This window comes from Emys orbicularis, chromosome 6, assembly GCF_028017835.1.
Source record: "Emys orbicularis isolate rEmyOrb1 chromosome 6, rEmyOrb1.hap1, whole genome shotgun sequence".
NCBI lineage: Eukaryota > Metazoa > Chordata > Testudines > Emydidae > Emys > Emys orbicularis.
In genome coordinates, this window is record NC_088688.1 from 104,188,908 (window position 1) to 104,213,351 (window position 24,444).

General features: G+C 39.2%; 1 protein-coding gene across 1 annotated transcript in view; it reads left to right on the forward strand.

Moving 5' to 3' along the window:
- SLC24A2 (solute carrier family 24 member 2) overlaps positions 1-24,444 on the forward strand; it is a 174,692-nt gene that overhangs the window by 97,410 nt on the left and 52,838 nt on the right. The window contains exon 4 of the mRNA XM_065406686.1: positions 21,838-21,888. Within this exon, the coding sequence (XP_065262758.1) occupies positions 21,838-21,888 (51 nt within the window). The remainder of the gene's footprint in view (positions 1-21,837; positions 21,889-24,444) is intronic.

Sequence of the window (24,444 nt, forward strand, 5' to 3'; positions counted from 1 at the left end):
TTTTGGTTTGCTTGTTTTTGTTTTTTGTTTTGTTTTTTGCAATCTCTGAGAGAGGGCTTGCATTCTAATGCCACAGTATATACAGTCCCATGAAGGATTGTGACATATAGGGATTGCTTTCACTGCGATACCAATAATAATCATGGCTGTCTGGTGGATGCACTGTAAGTACTATCTCTCTCTCTCTCTCTCTCTCTCTCTCTCTCTCTCTCTGTCTAGTTTGGGCTTGAACAGAGTTCATGTTGGGCAAGGATGTAAAAATTAGAAAGATGTTTTTACTGCTACTTGTGTGGGATGTCAATTTTCTCTTCCTGGCTTTGATGTCAGTATATCACAGGGAAGCTAAACATGGAACTAACTTGTAATATGGAATGTAGACAACATTGAGATATTGCAATCTTGGCTTTGGATGGATATTCACTGAGACTAGATAGAATACGATTATCCACAATCAACTCAGAGCCATTATTGATCTGCAACCCACTCCTCCCCCGGCCCATCCACCCCATCTTTCTCTCTCTCTCTCTCTCTCACACACACACACACACACACACACACACACACACACACACACACACACACACACACACTTTTGCTGATATTATCAAAGTGCCAAGTAATGTGTTCACTGTGTGATCCTCTAGATGGAAAACATAACTGTATATTGGTTTGGTTTGAATCTGAGTATCACCTTGTCCACTACTCCCTTCAGGTGGATTTCCAAAGATCCAAACCCAGGTATTTATTTGTGAAGTGTGTGTTCTGATTACATGACTTTTCCCTGCTGCAATAAGGTATGTCTTCTGCAATCATGTGTTTTTCAAAGTTATAATTCCTCCTAAAAGATGTGAATGGCTCAAATGGTCCTAAATGTCTAAGAATATCACTTCCAAACTTGAGTGATTATAAAATATATGAAGCACCCTAATACGTTTAAATTACTCTTCATAGTACATACCAAGAAATCAGATTTCACTGGGTATGTTTTTAAATTGCAAACATTTTTCACACAATAAAAAAAAAACAAAATAAACCCAGCCCTGCATCACTCTAAAGCAGTAAATCTCCCTTTCCATTTCACTCTCCAGACTCGCAAGTTAACACTTATTATGCAAAATGAAAGTGTCATATTTTAGCTCCTCTGTTATCCACACCATTAATCCTGCACTCAGAAAGGTTTATAGTACAAATCCAAACCCTTTGTTCCTTTAATCTGCCAAAAAAAATATGGCTATCGTTTTTGTTAGAATTATACCATTACCACAAGGATACTAGGAACACAAATCATATGTCCCTATCCATCTGAAAGCAGCCTCCACTGCTTTTGGTCTTACAGAAGCCCTGTGGTTCTCTCTGTTGATGCAATTGAGGCTGCACTTCTCCGTTTAATAGATGCTGCATTATGTAACTGCCAAAGTCTGCCCCTTTAAGTAGCATAGAGTCAGTCACAGACTGTGCCCAGTCCTATTACCATACCTAGTAAACTAGGAAACATATTGGGGTAACCCACTTGGAATCCTTCATCTGAATAGCCATACAAGAGGATAGATATGAATCTATTAATATCAAAGCAAGCAGATATTCTCAATGTTGCAACTCCTTTCCCAAACCCAACTCAGGTCCCATCTCCACCTACCTGTGAGGCAGGCCTTCCATCCTCCAGAAGCTTGATATATCACCTACCACTGCTTGTAAACTCTTCCCCCTCCCCCCCACCACAACCCCTCCATTTTCCTCTCCCATCCTTAAAGATAAGTTTGTAGGTCCCTAGCTCCATCTGTGCTACTGCACACTCTGGTTTAACTATTCCAATCACATCACGTGCTAGAGTCTACAGAAATTCAAAGTGGAGGCACTTGGGCTTAGACACAAATGGGATTCCTGAACTCATTTTTAAAGGTAGGAGTTACTAGAGGCCACATAGAGGATTGCTGCAGAAAAGTGGATTAGGGAGAATCACATTAACTTTTTAACTGAACCCCAGTACAGGCCTCAATAAAGATTCAGAAATAAGATTGATGATCAGCCAGTTTTTATTTATCTAGAACCTGTTTGCCTAGCCCTACTTCATATGTTTCACAGGCCTAGCTGATTCCTCTGTATACCATTGTCCACAATTCTTCCCCATTGCAAGTCTTGCTCCATATAACATGTACCAAAGAGGAACTTAGGATCCTCTCATTAGAATAGTCTCAGAAGGAGGGCTTTCTAAATCTGTGTTCTAATTTGGGAGCTGTAGGTGCTGGGCTCTTTTAAAAATCAGATCATGTAATTACTGTAGCAAATAACTCAGTGTTTGGCTGTATATAGTAGTTAATCCATGTTAGTAAAATAAATATTTAGTCAATACTATTTAATACAGTGTTGCTTAGTGCTTATTGCATTCATCTTAAATTATATCTGAGGAAGCTTCCTTCAGTGTTCCCACCATCTCTATCACAGTCCCCATGTTTTCTTCCATGCCTTCAAGTCCATCCTGGCATGATTTTTCCTTACAAATTGGAATTGAACAGTCTTGGCTTCTAACTGGATTTCTTAGAAAGTCTAGCCACATTTTTGTTTCATTTAACAGAGTTTAATCAGAGTTAAATGACTGGACTAAATTTTCAAAAAGTAGAAAACTACTTGCACATGCAAAAATGTCTGTGACCTGCATGTCTACATTTGCATATGTAATTACTGTGATAGACCACACTAATTTAATGTACAGATCACTAGCTAGGCACCATAATGACTATCTGCATGTGCAAATATCAAACTCCCATTGACTTCAATAGGACAAGGATTTTAACCCTGATTTGCCCATAAATGTAGTAATGACTGTTAGGCTGTGTCGAGGAGAAGCATGTGAAAATAACTATCTGATTTCATATTCCGTTGCTATGGCTTACCAAGTTTATGTTCAAACTTCTTCAGAGAGACACTTCAGACTCAGGGCTTCAGATCTTCTGCATTCCAAGAGGTTTGTAAAGCAGACACATGGAGAGTTCTACAGATCTTTACTAAACGTTCTATAACATTGACACTCTGGGATTGGAAAATCAAGTCATGTTTTTATTTTTTTCCTAGCTCATATATCAAAATCAGTAATAAAAATTCTACACTTGTAATTCAGTAAACAATGTGTAGAAAATGGATGTGCCAGAAAAGAATCCAGCTCATTCTCCCAGACCTATGTTGGCTTTGTAAGGCTACCAAGAGTGAAAAGAAGTCAAATCTTATTTTTTGCCACAAAAGTCAGCAGATATGGGCCTGAATGCACACACAGAGTTGGTCTGTTAAGTAAAAAAGTTAGTTTGACCTATGTGACCTAATATTTGCCTTGGCAACTAATGTACTTCAGTGAAAATAGTTAATAGTATTCACTTTTGAATAATTCACTTGTCAAGCCACCACTATTACCTCTTCAGACATCTAAAACTTCATTTCTTATGGGAAGAAAACAAGAAATAAATAGCAATTATGTTAAAAAAATAACAAAAGCAGTTTTTACTCACCCCAAAATATACATGAATTATTAGTCACAACCACATGATTCTATTGATGTGATCCTGTCCTTCCTCTCCCCATTTCCCTCCTGTTTGTTCTCACCTTTGCTTGTTGTGTCATGTCTGAATTCTAGATTGTAAGGTCTTTGGGAGCAGGAATTTTTCCCCACTCTTTGTTTTGCGAACTGCTTAACACACATGTGGGTTTGATACAAATAATAATAATAATTAATAACAGCTACTCAGGTCCGTGGGAGCTGTTGCATGCTCTGCACTTTTGAAAATCAGGCAGGTTTCCAGATATGGATTTAAAAGCCTAATTTAGGCTTCTGCTTTTGAAAATCTTGGCCATAGTGTAGATGTTCACTACTATCAATTTAACCACTCTGACTGGCAAATGTACAGGACTTTCATTAGCTAGAAATGATCTCTGCATATCAATTTAAATTGGATCACCAAAACAAAATCAATGTAGCATTGTTTTTTTCCCCCATTTTTATCTTATAGCAATAATGACCTTGCAGCAGGACATTTCCTGGGGATTAAAATTAATGATTGGCTGTGCTTCAGACCATCAACTATTCCCAGCCAGTCATTAATCTCCAGGAAATGTCCTGTGCCAAATTTGTTTCTGCTTAAGTGCTGATCTTGCAACCCTTCCTCGCTCGATAGTCCTGGTGAAGTCAGATGAATTACTTGTATCAATATTACTCATGACAACAAGAGCTGCAGGATCAGACTCAGTGTACTGACTCATGTATAATTAGGTCCTGATCCAAAGGCCATTGAAGTCAGTGGAAAGATTCCTATTGATTTTAATGGACTTTGGATCAGGGCCTTACTGCTGGGAAGCTGCAGAAAATCCCTCTATTTATTTTTATTAGGAGCAACTTATAGGTCTATGAATATCCCACCCCTCCTCTTCTCCTGTGTGCTAGCCTCTCGCCAGTCTCTACGATTTCTTTCTTGTTCAAATACTGCTGTTAAATGGTCACAGTGATTACACAGGTCAAGCCATCTACCATATATATCTATTTTGGGGATTTTCTATTGCGCCCATCATTGTAGTATCTAAGTGCTTCACAGGTGGATTGTCTTAATCTTCTGGACACCATACTACTATGGCTTAGTCATTATTCTAAGAAACTTGTTTTGTTTTTGTTATTTTGTTTTTTATGTTTGGAAATAAAAACCTGCAAAATCTCTTTTCAGGATATGTCTGCAAAGACCTTTCATGTTTTTTTTTAATATACAAAAGGGCATTTCATTATGCCTCTATCTTACCTTTCACACTTTGTATTTAGAAATACAGATCTCAGGCTAAAGTAACCTTAGGTGTTTTAAATTCTGACCCTTCACCAATTTAACGCAGGGAAGCAGGGGTCTTCTTTGAACATCAAATTAAAAAAAATAGGAAGGTTGATCTTTCATCCAGAGAGGTAAAAAGCACTAGGCTGTATGAAAAAATCCAATAGGATTTAAAAGAGAATGTTATGTTTCTATAGAATTTTTAAATCAACCTATAGAATTCTATAACAAGGATATAATTCTCTATTAAATTCTATACATTGGTTTTAAAATTCTATGGAAAGGATATCATCCTCTATTAAATCTCATAGCATGCTTCGAATTATTTCAATAAACCTTATTGGTTTCATCCCTACCACATTCTATAGGCTATTTCTATAAATGTGGATCCTTCAGATCTTTCAGTAAAAGCTAGCCAGCCTGCCTTATTTATTTTAACATCACAAAGTCTGTGCAGGCATTACATTTAGTAACACCCAAGAGTATAACCTCTACCATTCAAACTGTTTCTTTGAAAATTGCCTCCACAAGCCAAAGAAAAGATCAGACAGAATGATTTATTTTTGTGTTCCTAATCCTTGCCCTTTTACCTCTCCTTCCTGAATTCATTCCACTGTAGCTACCTTGTGAGTTGGACATGTGAGGTATCCAGCAACTCACAGGATCAGACCCATGGTCATCATTTTAACAATCTAAAAATCTGTTGGACAAATCCTGATTGACGCACACTCAGCATTTGCAGAGACCTGCCAAAACTCTGCAGACTGCCTAGGCTTCGCACCCACAGGCAATATTGCATGCAATCATGAGATAGGAGGGGGGCCCTCCTCACCAACAGCCAGCATGCTGTCAGCAGCTGCTTCTCTCCATCCCTGGTGGTGGAATCCAAGACTCTCTTCTCCCCATGCTATGTATTGCAAGGGGGTTGCCAGGAAGTGACACTGCAGTGAAAAAATGCACCCCCTGCAGTGAAAAAATGCACCCCCTGCATCCCTGAGCTCCAGCTAACTGACGGGGGGGGGAGTCTAAATTGGACAGACAGTGAGGGGACCAAGTGGTGCCCTCTCCCTGAGTACCAGCTGACAGTTCTGAATGGCAGGAAACAGCCCATCAACCAACAAACAAATGGGTTCAGAGGCCAGAACGACAGACTCCTCCAATACCATTCCCACCACTTCCACCAGATAAGATTTTGGGGACCACACATTCCTTGAGGCTCTCGTCTCCCCGTATAGGCTGCTCTTGTTTATTGCAACTCCAAAGCTGCAGTAGCTTCTGTAGGACATCTGCAGGGGAGACTTGGGGGCTGAAACCTGTGGAAGGTTTGTCAGGGTGGTGGGAAGCTTATCTCTGCTTTAGCAGGACTCACCCATTGAATGGATGAGTGGCTGCTCCATGGCTGAGAAGCTGCTCCATACTGTGCCCACCTGACCATTCCCAGGATCATTTAGGGTGGCTATAGTTACTCTGAGGGAGTAAGGGACCTGAGTGCGCATCAGGATTCAGCCCTCTTTGTCAGGCTAATGAAGAATATAAATCCCTACCCCTCATCTTTATTTCCTTATTGGAAAAGGCTACCTTTTAAAACTGTTGTTCTGTCAAGGACTCTCACAACAAAAACAAAGAAGCACTTACTGTAATTTTGGTGGCAGGCCAACTGCAAATGATACAGAATTGTTCATCATCAAATGCAACCTAAATGATCCAGACATGTTCTAAAGGATATAAATGATTTATTATTTCTAATCAGCTCCATATGGAAAAAGGAACCCCCAATAAAATGTGTACCAGTTGGTCTCAAGCAAACAACATGAGAATCAATGACCTTTACTGAATTTTTCTCTTATGAATGTCAAACCTCAGATTCTATAAGGTTCTAGCCTTATCTAGAATGACACTTTTATGGATTAGGAAAACCCAGGAAGATGTCGAAAGCAGTGTTGATGATGCAAACAGTGGTTCTAAATGAGTATGGAAGCAATGCCCTTGCCTGCCACTAATGGGCATTATGTTATTGAGGGTGCCATCTTTTTGGTGAGATCTCTCCTTTGTCAATAAAGATCCCTGGCACATTTTAAAAGTTATAGGGATGCTTGTCTCAATGGGAGCAGGGGAAGGAAATAGCTGCAAGGCTCACCCTGCGAATATTTCTCCCTACTTGTTGTGTTGAGGTGCCAGGTCTACCCTCCCAACCCCTACATAGAACAGGCTGTAGAACCTGTCCACCATCTTACAGATACAGTGAGAGGCAGGACCATCTGTGCAAAGGCCCCATCCCATATGGGATCTGTGTCCTGACAGCTCTTCCTCCTACTCCCTGGCAATGTAGCTGTATTGCAACCATGCAGCTGTGGTTTCTCCTACTGGTGACTGTTCAAAGTGCTCCAGTTAAAGAGGGATTTTAATCATGGTGTGGGGGCTTCAGAAAGTTAATATAACTTGAGGATATATTAATTTTCCTGAAGAATCTTTGCAGGAAGATTGCAAGGCTGTTGGCAGCCCACTCATTTCCAGCTTGTTGACACTCACGAATCCCCAGACTAACAAAGTGTTCTGCTTGGGGTCTGGACAATAGGAAGAACTCTGCTACACAGATGGCTGACTCTCCTGTTGCCATGTGAGAAAGGTGTGACCCATAAACAGAGGGGAATCTCTGCCTGAAAAATCATGGGGCACAGTTGCACCCAGTGTCTTGCCCAAATTCACAGATTTATATCTTGCATCTCTCCAGTTGGATGAGTTACTGTTTCCTTCTATACTCCACCTCCAAAATATCCTATTACATAAAAATGTACTGGTGCTGAAAGGCTGCGATTTATTATATTTGCTTTTTTTTTCACAACAAAGGTGCCTGCATTTTATTAGTAAGAGAATTAATGGCTACATATATGTAAAGCTGAGTTGAGGCGAAATATTCACAGAGTGAACCTTGCAGATATTTCCTTCCCCTGCTCCCATTGAGACAAGCATCCCTATAACTTTTAAAATGTGCCAGGGATCTTTATTGACAAAGGAAAGATCTCACTGAGTTGAGATCCTTTGCAACTTTGCAAAGATCTGGAGAGATCCCTACCATCTAAAGCAAAGAAGCCAATGCAGCAAAATGCCCTACTTTCAGTGTTTTTCTAGACCGAACACAGAAACCTCATGACTTTTCAGGAAAGCAAAGGAGAATGAGATTCTAGACATTTTTCTTTAATGGGGAATTATTGGAAATTTTTGCCTCTAGAAATAATATGTTACTGGTTTAGGATCTCAGCCACTTTTTCAAAAAAACTTTTCAGTTCACCTTAAACTTAAAAAAAACCCACCTAAGACTATGTGGAAAATGTTTGTGGTTAGCTTAGCCAAAAGGTGAGCAACAACATAGCAAAAACAGAGATCTTGGATTGTGTGCAACTAAATGCAAATATGTTTGGCTAGCTACAGATGGTATTTTAGATAGCCCTGTTAATACCTATCATAAAGCAGAGAAAGAAACAAGCTAAATAGCTCTTCTCCTCAGGGAATCTCAAAGCATTACTTTGGATTTCAAAGCCAAAGATAATAGAAAATTGAATTTCCAGCTTTCCCTGTGGTACATATCAGAAATAAATCTCATTTTGACAGCTGGAGAGTTTGAACTTTCTGTAAAGATATGTGCATTTGGTGCAAGGCAAATGATATTTTAGAATAGTGCAGAGATTTTTGTTTTGAAGTAATATTTTGAGCTGATTTATCAATTTGCATTTGAGAGCTTTAGTTTTGTTTTGTTTTTTAAAAAGTATTTATGAAATAAAATAGCATGGGGGGAGGGATAGCTCAGTGGTTTGAGCACTGGCTTGCTAAACCCTGGGTCATGAGTTCAATCCTTGAGGGGGCCATTTAGAGATCTGGGGCAAAAGGAAAAAAAGAAACTGTTATAGACAGTACTTGGTCCTGCTAGTGAAGGCAGGGGACTGGACTCAATGACCTTTCAAGGTCCCTTCCAGTTCTATGAGATAGGTATATCTCCATATATTAATGTCAAAAAGTGTCCTTGGTTTATTTAGCATAAAAGCAGGAGCCACATGGGTGATATCTCTTCAGGATGTTGGGGTCTGATCCTGTTTCTATTGAATACAATGATGATGCTCCCTTTGACTTCAATGTGAGCAGGATCACATCTGCAAGCTCTGCATCCAGGAATAATGGGTCTGTACTTAGTGACATGACACAAGAAGTAGAAGGTGTGATAAAAGAAAAAGAGGATGAGCATATTGTCCTCAGTACCCTTAAAGACTGTTGCTTAAATGTGTTAATGAGATGACATTGGCATCATCAATGCAAAAAAGCTGTACTTTTACAATTACTATTTATTATTTGTATTGCAATAGCACCTTTGAGTTTCAGTCATGGACCAGTGCCCCATATGGTGATAGATGCTGTACAAACACAGTAGAAAAGTCTAATGGAAGCTTGAAAGTCTAACAAGAATTTAGGCTTCTGTACCAATACTTTTCTTCTCTGGTTTTGAGTAGTTCAACAAATATCAGAAAGGGGAAAAAAAGATCTTTTTGTTAAAAAAAAAAAAAATGTTCCCTTTTCTTCTGCATGCTGTAGTCATAATACATTCCGCATCATACAGCAATATCAGAGCCATTGTGATTATGCCATCTGAGACAGATGAAACAGACAATGAATAAACTATGAAAGACTTGCGAGGTTTATGGAATATGTAAAAGATGGGGAGTGGGATCAAATTTGGTGTGAGATTGAACAAACAAGAAATTCTTTCAAAATAACTCTTTCCCCTATAAATTCCAGAATGCCTAATATCCTTTTATTAGTAGATTATATAGACTTTTTCATTACCTCTATTTTTCAATCTACAAAAGTATTATCTTTTATTAAATCCCTGCTAGAGGTTTAGAACTCTCATTTTGCACCTGTGCTCTGTTAATCTTCTCTGCTAGATCTTTAGCATTTTTTCAACTGTGGTGGTTCTTTGTTCTAAATCTAACATCTTTGATGAGACCAAATCCAACTTTGATTCAAATTTAGATTGAATAGGTACTAGAATTGTGTCTAGTAAAACTTTTGAAGTGGCCTCTATTACCATTTGTTTAGGGGTAGATCTCTGATCAGCTAATTGAATTGCCTCAAAAGCAATAATGGCTAGCAGAGACTGCAAAGGGGATTGGGAAGAGAGAGAGAACCTAATCTCTTTTGTTGTCATTATATGAATTTTTCTATCGCTCCTCCCTCTCTGACTTCTGTCTTCTTTTAGGAGACATAAATGAAAAGCAAAGAAGAATCCATAAAGCAGTTAAAAAAATTTAAAAAACAAATTAGAATTTATAATACTAAGGATTTAAATGAGAAAAAATCCTCAAAATAGGAAAACTATATGGTGAGCTGTGCTGGGAAATCCACCTCAGAATATAACCAAGGAGAAGTTGACTATTATGAATACACAAATCTTGATTACCAATCCATAAGCAATGTGGCAAAGATAAAAAATAGTTCTCTACTTCCTTAAAGTCACCTCCAAATATACAGTTAATCAAAATGCAGTTACACACTTCTTTAAAAAAAACCCACACAACTGTAGGATATTGACACACACAAAAATTTCCATTCAGGACTCTGACTTTTTGCAAAACTCTTTAAATTTCATGTGCCAAACCCACCACCTTCTCACAATAGGACAATGCAATCAAAACAAAATTATCAAACTAAATTGTTTAAAGTTGTTCAGAAAATACATTCCAGGCTTTTTACAGATCTCTCAATAGATCTTAGCCTCTGTTCTCAGTCTTTTCAGTCATAGAGCTATATTCATCTTAGTTATACTGACATAAACCTGATTCTCCACTCCATTAAGCCTTGTCTAGACTAGAAGAAAAGATGCTTTTGAGTTAGCTCAATTGAGAGGGTTTACCTCAATTGAAAATCCCAGTTAACACCAGTTTAGACACAGTTTAACAGCTTTAGCTTGATTTTTAGCAGGTCAAGTTAGAAGCTAAGCAAGGCCCAAGCCAGTGGGACTACTTAGGTGCTTAAAGTTACTTGATGAATCGGCGCCTTAGAGCACAGAGCCTAAGGCCTGGTATACACACAGATTTTACACCAGTATAACTATTTTGGTTAGTGGTGTGATTTCCCCCTTCTTCCCCCACTCAAAAAATAGTTATACTGGTACAATACCTGGTCTGGATGCAATTACACCAATATAAAAGTGCCTTCCACTGGTATAGCTTTTTCTTCTCCCATTCCAGGATAGTTGAAATGGTACTTTTTGTGTGTAGACAAGGCCTAAGAGCTGTAAATGAACATAGAGTAGACCTCTCGTATCTGTAGGGTCAGAGGAATGGAATTCAATTCCACAGCTCAGGGAGCACCAGCAGAGCTCTGTCAATACTACCATAGCCCACTGCTGTGCCTTCAGCCCCTGTCTCTCAAGTCCCCTTCCATATACATGAGGTAGTTTCGCTGTTAGATCTGTGTTGTCACTGACCCTCCAGCCCTCCCATGTTGCACAGCTCTTCAGCATACAGGTAATGCTGAACCTCTTATGTTAGTTCTCTGTGGCATCCCTTTTGCACAGCTGAATAACACCAAGACAGTACATAGAACATCTTTGACTTTGAGTGGACCAGAATGATAAGATAATAAATAAACAGTCTTGTATTTAGGTATATTAGGTCTTCTCTTTTTCCATGGCTAGCTTTAAGCCACGTACAGTCAAGAGGGCACAGGAGAATACACATAAGTTACCAATGGCAGGTACTTGCTACTTATTGTGAATGGCAGTCAGCTACTTGCTGATTCCCACACAGTGGAGTTGTGGGTATATCCTGTTGTATGAAAAATCTCTTCAGTCTCTAATACAAGACTGAGTTTCATTTTCTAAGGGGTATTTATTAATTATTTGTGAAATGTTTGCCTTTGGGCTATATCTCAATATCAGCAGGGAATCTGGAGATGAACATTTTTCAGAAATGTTTATGTTCTCCAGAAAGTAGAATCACAAATGTTTCAGGGACTAGAGGTCCGTTAACTGCACGCTTATTTCAACTTCACTAGCTGAGTCAGGCACCATTTTCCCATCATGTATCCATTTTCTTTCTACATTTTCCTTTCACCACCCCCTTTCTTCCCTCCATTTCAGAATGTTGTGGTGCAAATGGCTCAATATTTTGGTTCAAAGGTTGATTCTGCTGGAAGGAAAATTAAGGATAGATCTATGTTAATGATACTGCCAGGTGTGATTCTGAGCAGATCAGTAGTAACTACAGGGCTCTGGGAATGAGGGTGAAGCAGTCAGCGGTGCAGGTGGTGTTTTTGTCCTTTCTGCCAGTTGAGGTTAAGGAACTATGCAGAGACAGATGCAACATGGAGATGAATGCATGGCTGCATAGATGGAGTTGACAGGAGGGCATTGGCTTCTTTGAGCCTGAGTCTGTCAAGGAGGACTGCTGGGAAATGATGGAGGTCCACCTGATGAAGAAAGGGAACAACACCTTCGGACACTAACTCGCCAACCTAGTGAGGAGAGCTTTAAACTAAGTTCAAAGGGGGCAAGTTACAAAAGTCCACAGGTAAGTATAAAAAATGGTGACCTTGACAGAGGGCTGGAAGTTTTGGGGAAAGTGGAAAATTACAGTAGGGTCATAGGATGTCTATACACAAAAGGGGAATAAACAGAAAGAACTGCAAGTCTTAGTACACAAGGAAAAATATGACTTAATTGGCATCACAGAGACTTGGTGGGATAAATCTCATGACTGGAATATGGGCATAGAGGGGTATAGCTTGTTCAGGAAGGACAGCCAGGGAAAATAGGAAGGAGGTGCTGCATTGTACATCAAGAATGCATACACTTGATCTGATGTCTAAAAGGAGATGAGAGGCAGACCAGTTCAAAGTCTCTGGGTGAAGATAAAAGGGGAAATATGGGCAAAATGATGGTAGAGGGTCTAATATAGACCACCAAATCAGGAGGATGAGGTGGATGAAACATTTCTAGAACAAATAACAGAACTATCCAAAACACAAGACCTGATAAGTAAGGGGGGACTTTAACTATCCAGATATCTGTTGGAAAAAGTAATACGGCAAAAGACAAATTGTCCAAAAAGTTATTTGAATGTGTTGAAGATAACGTCTTGTTTCAGAGTGTGGAAAAAGTAACCAAGGTCAGCCATTTTAGACTTGATTCTAACTAACAGGGAAGAATTGGTTGCAAATCTGAAGGAGGAAGGCAACTTGGGTGAAAGTGATCGTGAAACGATAGATGATGTGATTCTAAGGAAAGGGAGGAATCAGAGCATCAGAATAAAGACAATAGACTTTAAAAAAGCAGACTTTAACAAACTCTGAGAACTGTTAGGTAAGGTTCCATGGAAGAAAATCTGAGGGAAAAAGGAATTAGGAGAGCTTGGCTGTTTCTCAAAGAGACAGTATTTAAGGCACAAGAGCAAACTATCCTGATGCAAAGGAAAGATAGGCAGATTAGTAAGAGGTCAGTATAGCTGCATCAGGTTTTCTTTAATTACCTGAAAATCAAAAAGGAATCCTACAAAAAATGGAAATGTGGAAAAATTTCTAAAGAGGAGTAAAAAAGAATAGCACAAGCATGTATGGAGAAAATCTAAAAGACTAAGGGCTAGTCTACACTAGAAGTGCTATAGTGGCGCAGCTGCACCGCTGTAACATGTCTGATGAAGATGCTCTATGCCAATGGGAGAGAGCTCTCCCATCAGCATAATAAAACTACCTTCGCAAGAGGCAGTAGCTACATCAGTGGGAGAGCTTCTCATAGTGCTGTCCACACTGACGCTTAAGTTGATGTAACTTATGTTGCTCAGGGTGGTGGCGTATTCACACCCCTGAGCGACATAAGTTATACCAACATAACCTGTAGTGTAGACAAGCCCTAAGGCACAAAATGAGATTCATCTAGCAAGGAACATAAAAGGCAATAAGAGGAAATTCTATGAATTCATTAGGAGCAAGAGAAAGATGAAGGAGAGTGTAGGTGCACTACTTAGTGGGGAAGAAGAGCTAATATTGTCCACACCAAGAAGGCTGAGGTGTTTACTATATACTCTGCTTCAGTCTTTTTCTAAGTTTTTTATTAAGTAATAAAAGCCAGAACAAAGTAACTCACTAAGCAAAATAAAGCAAGTCTAAGCCTAATACATTAAGAAACTGATTACAGGTAATATCTCACCCTCAGAGATGTTCCAATAAGCTGCTTTCATAGACTAGACTTCTTCCTAGTCCGGGCCCAATCCTTTCCCCTGGTACAGTCCTTGTTAGTTCCAGCAGACATCTCAGGTGGTAAGCAGGGGTTTTCTCATGACTGGCCACCTCTTTTGTCCTGCTCCAACCCCTTTTATAGCTTTGGCACAAGGCGGGAATCTTTTGTCTCTCTTGGTCCCCATCCCTCCTTCTAAATGGAAAAGTACCAGATATAAAATGGATTTCATTATCAAGTCACATGCTCACGTCACTATAAGACCCCTAGTCTCCATTCCCCATGGGCTGGCCCACACATACACAGGAAGGCTTTCAAGTAACTAAGGCCATTTTGAATTGATTGTTTCTGGAGCACCCTTAATGGCCTCCACTTAATATGTTTATATCAGTGATACAAGTTTATATCTTATTCTCCTAATTCCAGATATAGAAATAATACATGCAAACAAATAGGATGAACTCACTTAGTAGATTACAAGCTTTCTAGTGACACCATACAAGGGGTATTTAGCATAAAGCATATTCCAATTATGTGATATTCATAAGCATATTCCCATAAAGCATATGGGGTGCAACGTCACAGCCAACATGGATTGTCAGGGACAAATCATGCCAAATCAACCTAATTTCCTCATTTGACAGGGTTACTGGCCTACTAGGTAGGGGGGAAGGAGTAGAAATGATTTATCTTGATTTTAATAAAGCTTTTGGCACAGTCCCACATGACATTCTCATAATCAAACTAGGGAAATGTGATCTAGTATAAAGTGGGTACATAACTGATTGGAAAATTGTACTTATAAAGTAGCTATCAATGGTTTGCTGTCAAATTTGGAGGACATATCTAGTAGGGTCCTGGAGGGGGTCTGTCCTGGGTCTGGTATATTCAGTATTTTCATTAATGACTTGGATAACAGAGTGGAGAATATGCTTAAAATCTGCAGATGACACCAGGCTGGGACAGGTTGCCAGCACTTTGGAGAACAGGATTAGAAGTCAAAGGGGCCTTGGCAAATTGGAGAAGTGGTCTGAAATCACCAAGATGAAATTCAATAAGGATCAGTGCAAAGTACTTCACTTAGGAAGGAAATATCAAATGCACAAGGATAAAGCAGGGAATAACTGACTAGCTAGTAGCACTGTGAAAAGGATCTGGGGGTTATAGTGGATCACAAATTGGTTATGGTCCAACAATGTGATGCATTTGTGAAAAAGGCTAATATCATTCAGGGTGTATTAACAGGAGTGTCGAGACACAAGACACGGGAGGTAATTGTCGTACTCTACTTGGCACTGGTGAGGCCTCAGCTTCAGTACTGTGTCCAGTTTTGGACATCAAACTTTAAGAAAGATGTTGACAAATTAGAGAAAGTCCAGAGACAAGCAACAAAAATGATAAAAAGTTTAGAAAACCTGACCTATAAGAAAAGATTGAAAAAAATTGATTATGTTTAATCTGGAGAAAAGAAGACTGAGGGAGCAACTGATAATAGTCTTCAAATATACTAAGGGCTTTTATAAAGAGGATGGTGATCAATTGTTCTCCATGTAAGTTAGGACAAGAAGTAATCTTTTTAATCTACAGCAAGGGAGATTTAGGTTAGATGTTAGGAACATTTTTCCAACTGTTAGGATAGATAAGTACTGGAATAAGTTACCAAGGGAGGCTGCAAAATCCCTGTCATTGGAGATTTTTAAGAACAGGTTAAACAAACATTGGTCAGGGATGAGCTAGGTATACTTGCTTCAGCACTCTGGGGTGGGGAAAGAGATGGTTGGTGACCTCTTGATGTCCCTTCGAAACCTACATTTCTATTGTTTTTTGTCTATATCTGTAATTGCATATATTTATCTATGATGCCAATCCTACAAACACTTATGCACATGATTTATTTTATTCATAGGTGTAGTCCCTTTGAAGAAGTCCTGTGAGTAATGTTAAGTGTACGCATAAGTGTTTGCAGGCTACATTTTTATGTTGTACTCATCACCATGAGATCTGAGTGCCTAAGACTCCTCTGTAGAATTTGGTTCTGAGGCAGGTGAGGTAGTTGCCTTAGTCTTGTCTAGTTACAGAATGAAATATTTTATCCAACTGGTATTGATAATCAGCTACAAATTAACATTATCCACAGACAACAGGATTTAAAAAATCAGATGAAAACAAAGCAGCACTCCCTACCATATCAAGGGAGCTTTCACAAATCTGATTGGATCCCTAACAGATAATGTATACATTGGAGAGATAAAATACCCATGTTACATATGAGATAATCATCCAATTCTACAGGCTGTAAACCACAGACAGAATTTCTACCCACACACACAAACATATTCACTGCTACCACATCTACACCACAATGTCTCATAATGCCATGTAGGCCAACCTGCCACTGAAGTTGATGTGAGTTTTGCCAGAGGATTTGACCCTAATGTCCATGCAGCCAAAGAATTAGATACCAGAAATGTCAAATATATTGCCACTTTCACTATGTAGCAATGGAGGTTTTCAGCTTCTGTGATTTTTAAAATATACAAGGTAAGGTAACCCTGCAACCTTCAGTGGTTACTCTTCAAAAAATTTCTAATTGCTTTAGATTTACGTTAATTTAATAATAAGGTTAGCTCTATGTTTGTTGTTTACCCTAAATATTCCCTGAAATATATATAGGAAGTATACAATGCAAAATTTAGCAAATTATTAAAACAACTACTGTGTATTCTTTTTGTTTGAAAAATAATAAATACTGAAGTTTTGCGAGTTTGGCCTGACACTTTCCTTGAAAAGGTTAAGTGTCAATAATATTTACCTTATAGTAAGTTTGACAGTATTGACTTTTTAAAATAACAGTTTATTTTATGTAGCATTATGGGATACTTTGGGCCAAACTCACCACTGGCATAAGTGAGTACAATGTCAGTGAGGATTTCACTATTCTAACAGTGGTAAATGTGGCCCTCAAATTCTGGGCTCAAGCCTTTCATTCCAAAAAAGCTTATGCAAAGTACCAGAGCATCCAAAACTCAATCTTTCAACACAGAGCCTGGGTGCATTTTACATGGAATATGGCATTGAACAAGTGAACAATCAGTTATGTTATTCAAAATTATTACTGTACTATTGACTGAGTAATTATATGGTTCTTTCTGTCTTAGATACAATGCTACAATGAAATATATAGACTTGCTTACCATGAGATCTTAGCTACCAACTCCCTGAGTTTGCTGAAGTCTGCCTTCTTGAAATCCATAGTCTTTATTTTGCTGTTCTCCCTCCTACCATTCCTTAAAATCATGAACTCTACCATTTCATGATCACTTTTACCCAAGCTGTCTTCTACTTTCAAAATCTCAACCAGTTCCTTCCTATTTGTCAAAATCAAATCTAGAACAGCCTCTCCCCAGTAGCTTTCTCCACCTTCTGAAATAAAAAAATTGTCTCAAATACATTCCAAGAATTTGTTGGATAATCTGTGCCAGCTGTGTTGTTTTCTCAACATATGTCTGGGTAGTTGATGTCCCCCATTACCACCTAGTCCTGTGGTTTAGATGATTTTGTTAGTTACTTAAAAAAAGCCTCATCCACCTCTTCTTCCTGGTTAGGTGGTCTGTAGTAGACCCCTAGCATGACATCACCCTTGTTTTTACCCCTTTTATCCTTACCCAGAGACTTTCAACAAGTCTGTCTCCTATTTGCATCTAATATTTCCATCTCAACCTCAGTCCAAGTATATACATTTTTAATATATAAGGCAACACCTCCTCCCTTTTTTCCCTGGCTGTCCTTCCTTAGCAAGCTGTACCCTTCTATACCAATATTCCAGTCATGCAGATTATCCCACCAAGTCTCTGTGATGCCAACTATGTCATAGTTGTGTTTATCTACTAGCATTTTGAGTTCTTCCGACTTACTCCCCATACTTCTCGCATTAGTATATAGACATCTAAGATACTGATTTGATCCCTCCCCCCCACCCCCAGTTCTGTCTTTTCTCGCCCTTATCCCTGCTACAACAGCCCATACTCCTCCCAAATTCTGACCCTTTTCTCAGGTCTCCATGTTTTCGACTTACCTGTGGGCTTTGGTCACCTGCCCCCTTCAAACCTAATTTAAAGCCCTCTTCACAAGGTTAGCCAGTCTGTATCCAAATATGCTCTTCCCCTTCCTTGATAGGTGGAAATGGTGGCTGCGATCCTCCCAGGCTTGGAGGTACATGGTTTCTCCTCCTCCACCTTTGGGGGTGATTCCTCATCACTCGTTGCCAGGGCAGCATAATGGTTTTTCATCACTATGGTGGGTGCGTTGGGAGTAGGGGTGGAGCACTGCCTGCCATAGGCGCCGACTCTGTGGGTGCTCCGGGGCTGGAGCACCCATGTGGAAAAATTAGCGGGTGCTCCACACCTACTGGCAGCCAAACTCCCCCCTCCTCCTTCCACCCCCGAGCGTGCTGCTCCTCCCCCTCTCTCCCAGCGCTTTAAATTAAATTAATGGAGATATCCTATCTCCTAGAACTGGATGGGACCTTGAAAGGTCATTGAGTCGAGTCCAGCCCCCTGCCTTCACTAGCAGGACCAAGTACTGATTTTACCCCAAATCCCTAAGTGGCCCCCTCAAGGATTGAGCTCACAACCCTGGGTTTAACAGGCCAATGCTCAAACCACTGAGCTATCCCTCCCCCTGCTGCCTAACAGTTGTTTGGCGGTGCTTAGGACTTTCTGGGTGGGAGGGGGCGGAGTGGGGATGCGGTGCACTCGGGGGAGGAGGCGGAGAAGAGGCAGGGCAGGGATGGGGACTTGGGGGAAGGGAGTTGAATGGGGGGGAAGGGGGTGAGGTGGGAACTTTGGCTTTGACTAGCACATACTCACCAAAGTAGTCTTATTCAAGTCAATGGGATAACTCACATCAGTAAGTACAGTGGACTGCAAAATAGCACGGTCAGTGTGCAGTGCGCTCACTACCCTCTTGCGAAGCATGAGCAGGACTATAAAAGCTTTGGGGAATGTATTCTCACCTGCAAGGTCTGAGTTTCACAGGCAGTAGTTTTTCTAACAATGTGGGAATTACACTATTTTAAATCCTTTTAGTCTGAAATTACTGCTCTTGGCAGCACACCCGCTATATCTAAACTCCAGGAACACAACCAGAGCCGGCATCATGCATTCTTATTGTGCATACGTCTTCTTTCCTTTGTATTGCATCTCGTGCCTTCTACTGTGATTTTGCTTAGTTCTGCCTGGATATTTGAGTCTATGTTCTTCACCCTTCCTTTGTTGGAAATCTCCTCTGTGTTTCATCCCATTCCCAGCAGGTCCCCTGCCTTACACTAGTGCCTTTCCGCACTATTGTTTTGTCAGTTCCCCAACATCTCTTGGGTAGAAGAATTCTTTCCCACAGTGCTGTATTCCCTTCCTATCCCCTACTCCATTTGCCCCCTCCTACTGGCCCCTTCTTTCCTGATTACTATATCCATCCCTTTATCAGCTGTCTTGTTCCCATGCATCTACTTCCTGGTCCCATTTCACTGCTCCTCTTTCCTTTAGGGCCTCCTTTCACTCCTCTCTCAGTCAAGAACCTCCACTGGCTTCTCTCCCAAGTCTAGTGCATCTGATCCCAGGGGAACTGGGACAGACATCAGGGAGAGCAAGTTTAAAAGAGGAAGAACTGTTTAAAGTTAATTTGAATGCTATAGTTAAGATAACCAGAGTTCTAACTAAACAATGTATCCAGTCCTGAGCTCCCTACTCAGAGAAAAGTCAGTGGGAGTTTTGCCTGGGTAAGGAATTCAGGTGCTAAATCATCATCATATATATTTATTTTTTTAGGATTAAAACCAGCATGTACAGACTAGAACTTCCTTTTGTTATAGAAAGATTTTTACAAAACTATATAAAATCTTTTCTTCAGTAGACTTCTCTTTGCTCTAAATGAGACTAATGATAACATTTATATACATGTATATGTGTGTGTGTGTGTGTGTGTATGCACATTTACATACTCATGGAGAAAAGAAAAGAGAGTGTACAAATATGAATACATATCATTACATATGATCGATTTTTGTTAATATGTTGATTATTTGTGTAACACAATCTTTTACAGTGAATAGTGTAAAGTGTATAGCACTTTAAAAATCATAATGATGAAGAAAAGACTGTAGACTTTATTTTTATGCCAGTTTTCCTTGTATCACATAAGTGGCCTCAGAAATGCTCATCTAACAGAATCAAGTGTTTGAAATTGTTAGTAGAAACAAAGGATCTTTTTAAATACCAGATTTGCATATCATCACAATACCTTAGAATGAAAACTAAGATCAAGATATCTATTGAAATTTACCCAAGTGAAAACAACTCTTTGAATAGAACATGCAGTACATCAGCTCCAAACAATGGGCTAAGAACAAAATAATGGGCTAGCATTTTTATAATTAATTTCTTAAGTGCTTTCATGAATATGAGGAAAGAATAATTGATCTGAAAATTCCATCATCAGCTTGTTAGATATCTATAAATTTTAAGATTTCTATTGCTGCTAAGTGTTGAATACTCAGAAGTGCAATTATTAAAGTTTTACATTAAAGGTAGAACTGAGTGAAATTGATGAAAAATGTCACATTTGTGCAAAAATTTTCTCCAATACATTTTGCATGATTTTGAAGCCCTCAAATATCATTTTACATAACATTTTGGAAGATTGGAAATTATTCATAATGAATCATGCAAAACTGGAAAGAAACAGCTTCACAGAAAAAAATGAACTTTGAAAAAACTTCTGGATGAAGAGGAGGTGATGCCTCACAAAAGCCGAATTCTCTAGAGGAATAAGCACAGGCTTGAGTGTCAGGAGGGTCCTCCGAAATTCTATTCCTTCTTCTGCCACTGACTGGCCTTAATAAATACTATGTACACGTATAGCTCTTTACAAACATTTCTAAGTAGATGTCACATAATCCCATGGAATAGGTAAATATAAACTATGTAGCTTTACAGATGATAAAACTAAGTCTAAGTTATGTATCCACGTTCAGACAGCAAGTCAGCATCAGAACCACCATTAGAACCTTTGTTTTAAATTCCAAACCTAGAGACCCAGTCCCATTCATTAGGGCATACATTTTCAAAAAGTGACTGTCATTTGAGGTGCCTCCATTTTTGGGTGCCCAACTTGAAACACATTAAAAGAACTTGATTTGCAAAGGGCAGGTTCTCAGCACTCTGTAAGGTATCTAATATAAATTAAGGTACCACAAATCACTCATCTCTCTAAAAGTTAGGCTATGTCTACACTAGTACTTTTGTCAGTAAAACTTTTGTCAGTCGGGGGTGTGAAAAAACATACGGGTGACCAATATAAATTTCACTGACAAAAGTACTGGTGTGGACAGCGCTATGTCAGCAGGAGATGCTCTCCTGCCGACACAGCTAACACCGCTCGTTGGGGGTGGTTTAATTATGCAGGCGGGAGAGCTCTCTCCTGCCAGCACAGAGAAGCTACATGGGAGACCTTCCAGCCGCACAGATGCAGCAGTACAGCTGTGCTTCTGTAAGGTCTCTAGTGTAGATATAGTCGTGGTCCTTAACTACAGTGTTTGTCCCCAAATCCCATCCAGCCAAGTCACTTAACTGTAGCAAGTGACTTCTGAAATTTGCAGTGAAAAAAATCACTGTTCAGCATTTCAACAATCCATGTATGCCTATAATTCTGCAGAAATTTTACATAATCACTCTGAACTTTATTAAGCACATGTGCAAATGTGTAGATTTCTTGAATGTCTGCTGGTTCCTTATCTTTGTGTCTTTTACTGTAATGTTGTAGAGCTTGGATCATATGGAAAACTAAAATATTATGACACAATGACTGAAGAAGGTAAGAAATATTTTAGAATTGTTTGTATTCGCTTTTTGTAAGTATTTTTTAGTGCCTTTTACGTGTTTGCTTTTTCTTTTTTTTTCTTCTTCCTTCTTTTGGGGAATTATGTATTTCCTCTTTGCATGATTTCACTGACATAGTGTGATCCGCCATCATTCTTTTTTTTCACATTTTTGTCATTTGCATTTGCAATTTTGTTTCTTTCAGATAAAGACATACAACAGATAATGTTTTCACTGAAGTAAATAATACATATATACTAGTAAGTATATACTAGTATATAATGTATACTTATATCTATATATTTTATACTGTGGCTTTGACATAACACATTCAATAAGATATGCTCATTTATGGATGACCTAACCACAAAGTCTGAGAAGAATTATTTAATGACCTCAGTCTTCTGAATTATTCAACAGCTATGAGTTAACCTGATTTTTTAAAATGCCCTCCAGTTTTTCTGGCATAATTTTGAGGGCATAGTTAACTTCAACACAGACGTTAGCATTAAGATTCCAATCCTGCCAACATTTATAAGTAGGAAGTACTTGGGGCCTATCCAATGCCCAGTGAAACCAATGGGAGTCTTGCGATTAACTTAGAAGGTCAGTGCTTATAGCCCTGACTCAGGAAAGCATTGAGACACATGTTTAACTTTAATCACATGTTTAAGTCCTAGTGCAGTCAACGTTTCCTTAATTGGGATATTTTCCTCAATTGGTGGGTAAATGTTTGCAGAATCAGGGGCTATTGTCTAACTACCTGATTGCATCTGCCAAATGGGTGGTTACAGTAGCATTTGGACTTGTAATTAATTGCACATTCAAAGTTGAAGATCAGCTAGAGGCTGCTGTAAAAATTGGCCATGTGTTCATATTCATTTCTAATGCTGCATATATGAGACAAATCGCTCAATTTTTTTGTTAAAATGAGATGTTTTCAGTATCTAAAATCAAGCTGAATTTTAGGATTTTTGAAGAGAAGCCTTCAAAACTATTTGTTTTATTATGATTTTGTTTTTGTTTCTTGTATATGCGTTAGTTTGTCAGAGAAATAAAACAAGTAGCATCTCATAGCCAAAGGGCCTGCTCCTGCAAGTCAGTGAGTACTCTGTTTTCACTAGCTTCCCCTCCCATGTTGCAAGACACTGGCCTCTTCCTTAGATGGAGTTGGCTGCTGACTTGCATGGAAGACCATGAAAGTTGAAGCTTTGCCGCACTTTGCCTGGTTGTCTAGCTGGTACACTGAGGGCTAGTCTACAGCTGTGGCTCTCCGGAGTGTGAAAAATCCACATCCCTGAGAGATGTAGTTAAGCCAACTTAACCACCGATGTAGACAGTACTAGAATTCTTCTGTCTGCCTAGCGACTGCTTCTCAGGGAGGTGGATTACACTGAAGTGCTGCACCTACACATTTTAAGTGTAGACATAGCCTTATACAATGCGTTGTATTAATTCAAACTACTTTATTCCTATTTTGTCATAATAGCATAGACTTCATATGAAATAAAATAATGTGCTACGTTAACCAAGTAACAAACTGCCATTAGAAACATAAGGATTTGCTCAACAGGATCAAAACATTGTACCGTCTAGTCTGATATCCTGCCTCTGTTAGCGTAAGTATCTCAGATGTACCTGAATGTGAAATGAGGAGAGAGGAATTTCATTTCTGACCTTGTGGCAGTCAACTTTATGGCCTGGAGCATAAGATTGGACTATCCTTATCTTGCATGACTATAAATGTTAGCTTATTAATGATCAGTACATTACCCAGCCATAGTATTTGACTTTCTGACCGCTCCTCTTCTCCGCTGCCTCCACCAGTGAATAAAATGCTTGGAAAAAATTGCTGATTTCAAATATAATTATACTGTGGAACTGTACTAATGAAAAGCTGTCACACAGCTCTATATATCTTTTTTCATTCAGCACAGACAGTTCTGTATGACAGATATCCCAGTGAAAAGAGTAGCTTCTGATTTATATTGTTCCCAAGCAACAGTGAGGTTGTTAGACATAGTCAGAAAATGAGGGGGGAGGAGGAATTTCCTGCAGAAAATTTTAACTTTTTGACAAAAAAAAATCAAAATCCATATTTTGACTGCAAGTGAAAATATTTTGATTCAGAAATGCCACTGTGGTGCCTCATGTCCACATTCTCCTCTAGAGGCTGGGCTCTCTAATCAAACTATATCTCCCATTATGTACCATGGTCCCCCTCTGGGTGAGTAGATGCAGTGCATTATGTGAGATAAAGGCTAGCTGGGGAGCCTGGCCTATAGAGAACTCCCATGAGGGACCACAATGGCATTTCCAGAATAAAATATTTTGGGGTTTGATTTTTCTTTTCAGACTTTTTGATTTTCGGGTGTTTGTTTTTTTGACAAAATTGAGAACCCAATTTTCCACTGAAAAACAGGTTAGACAGAAACAGAAAAAGCATGGAGCCCTGGGCTCATTACCAACCCAGACCAATCAAATAGCATTTGCTACCAAAAGCATAATTCTCCACTTTGGGCTAGTAAGAATGCTGTATATATTTCTCTCA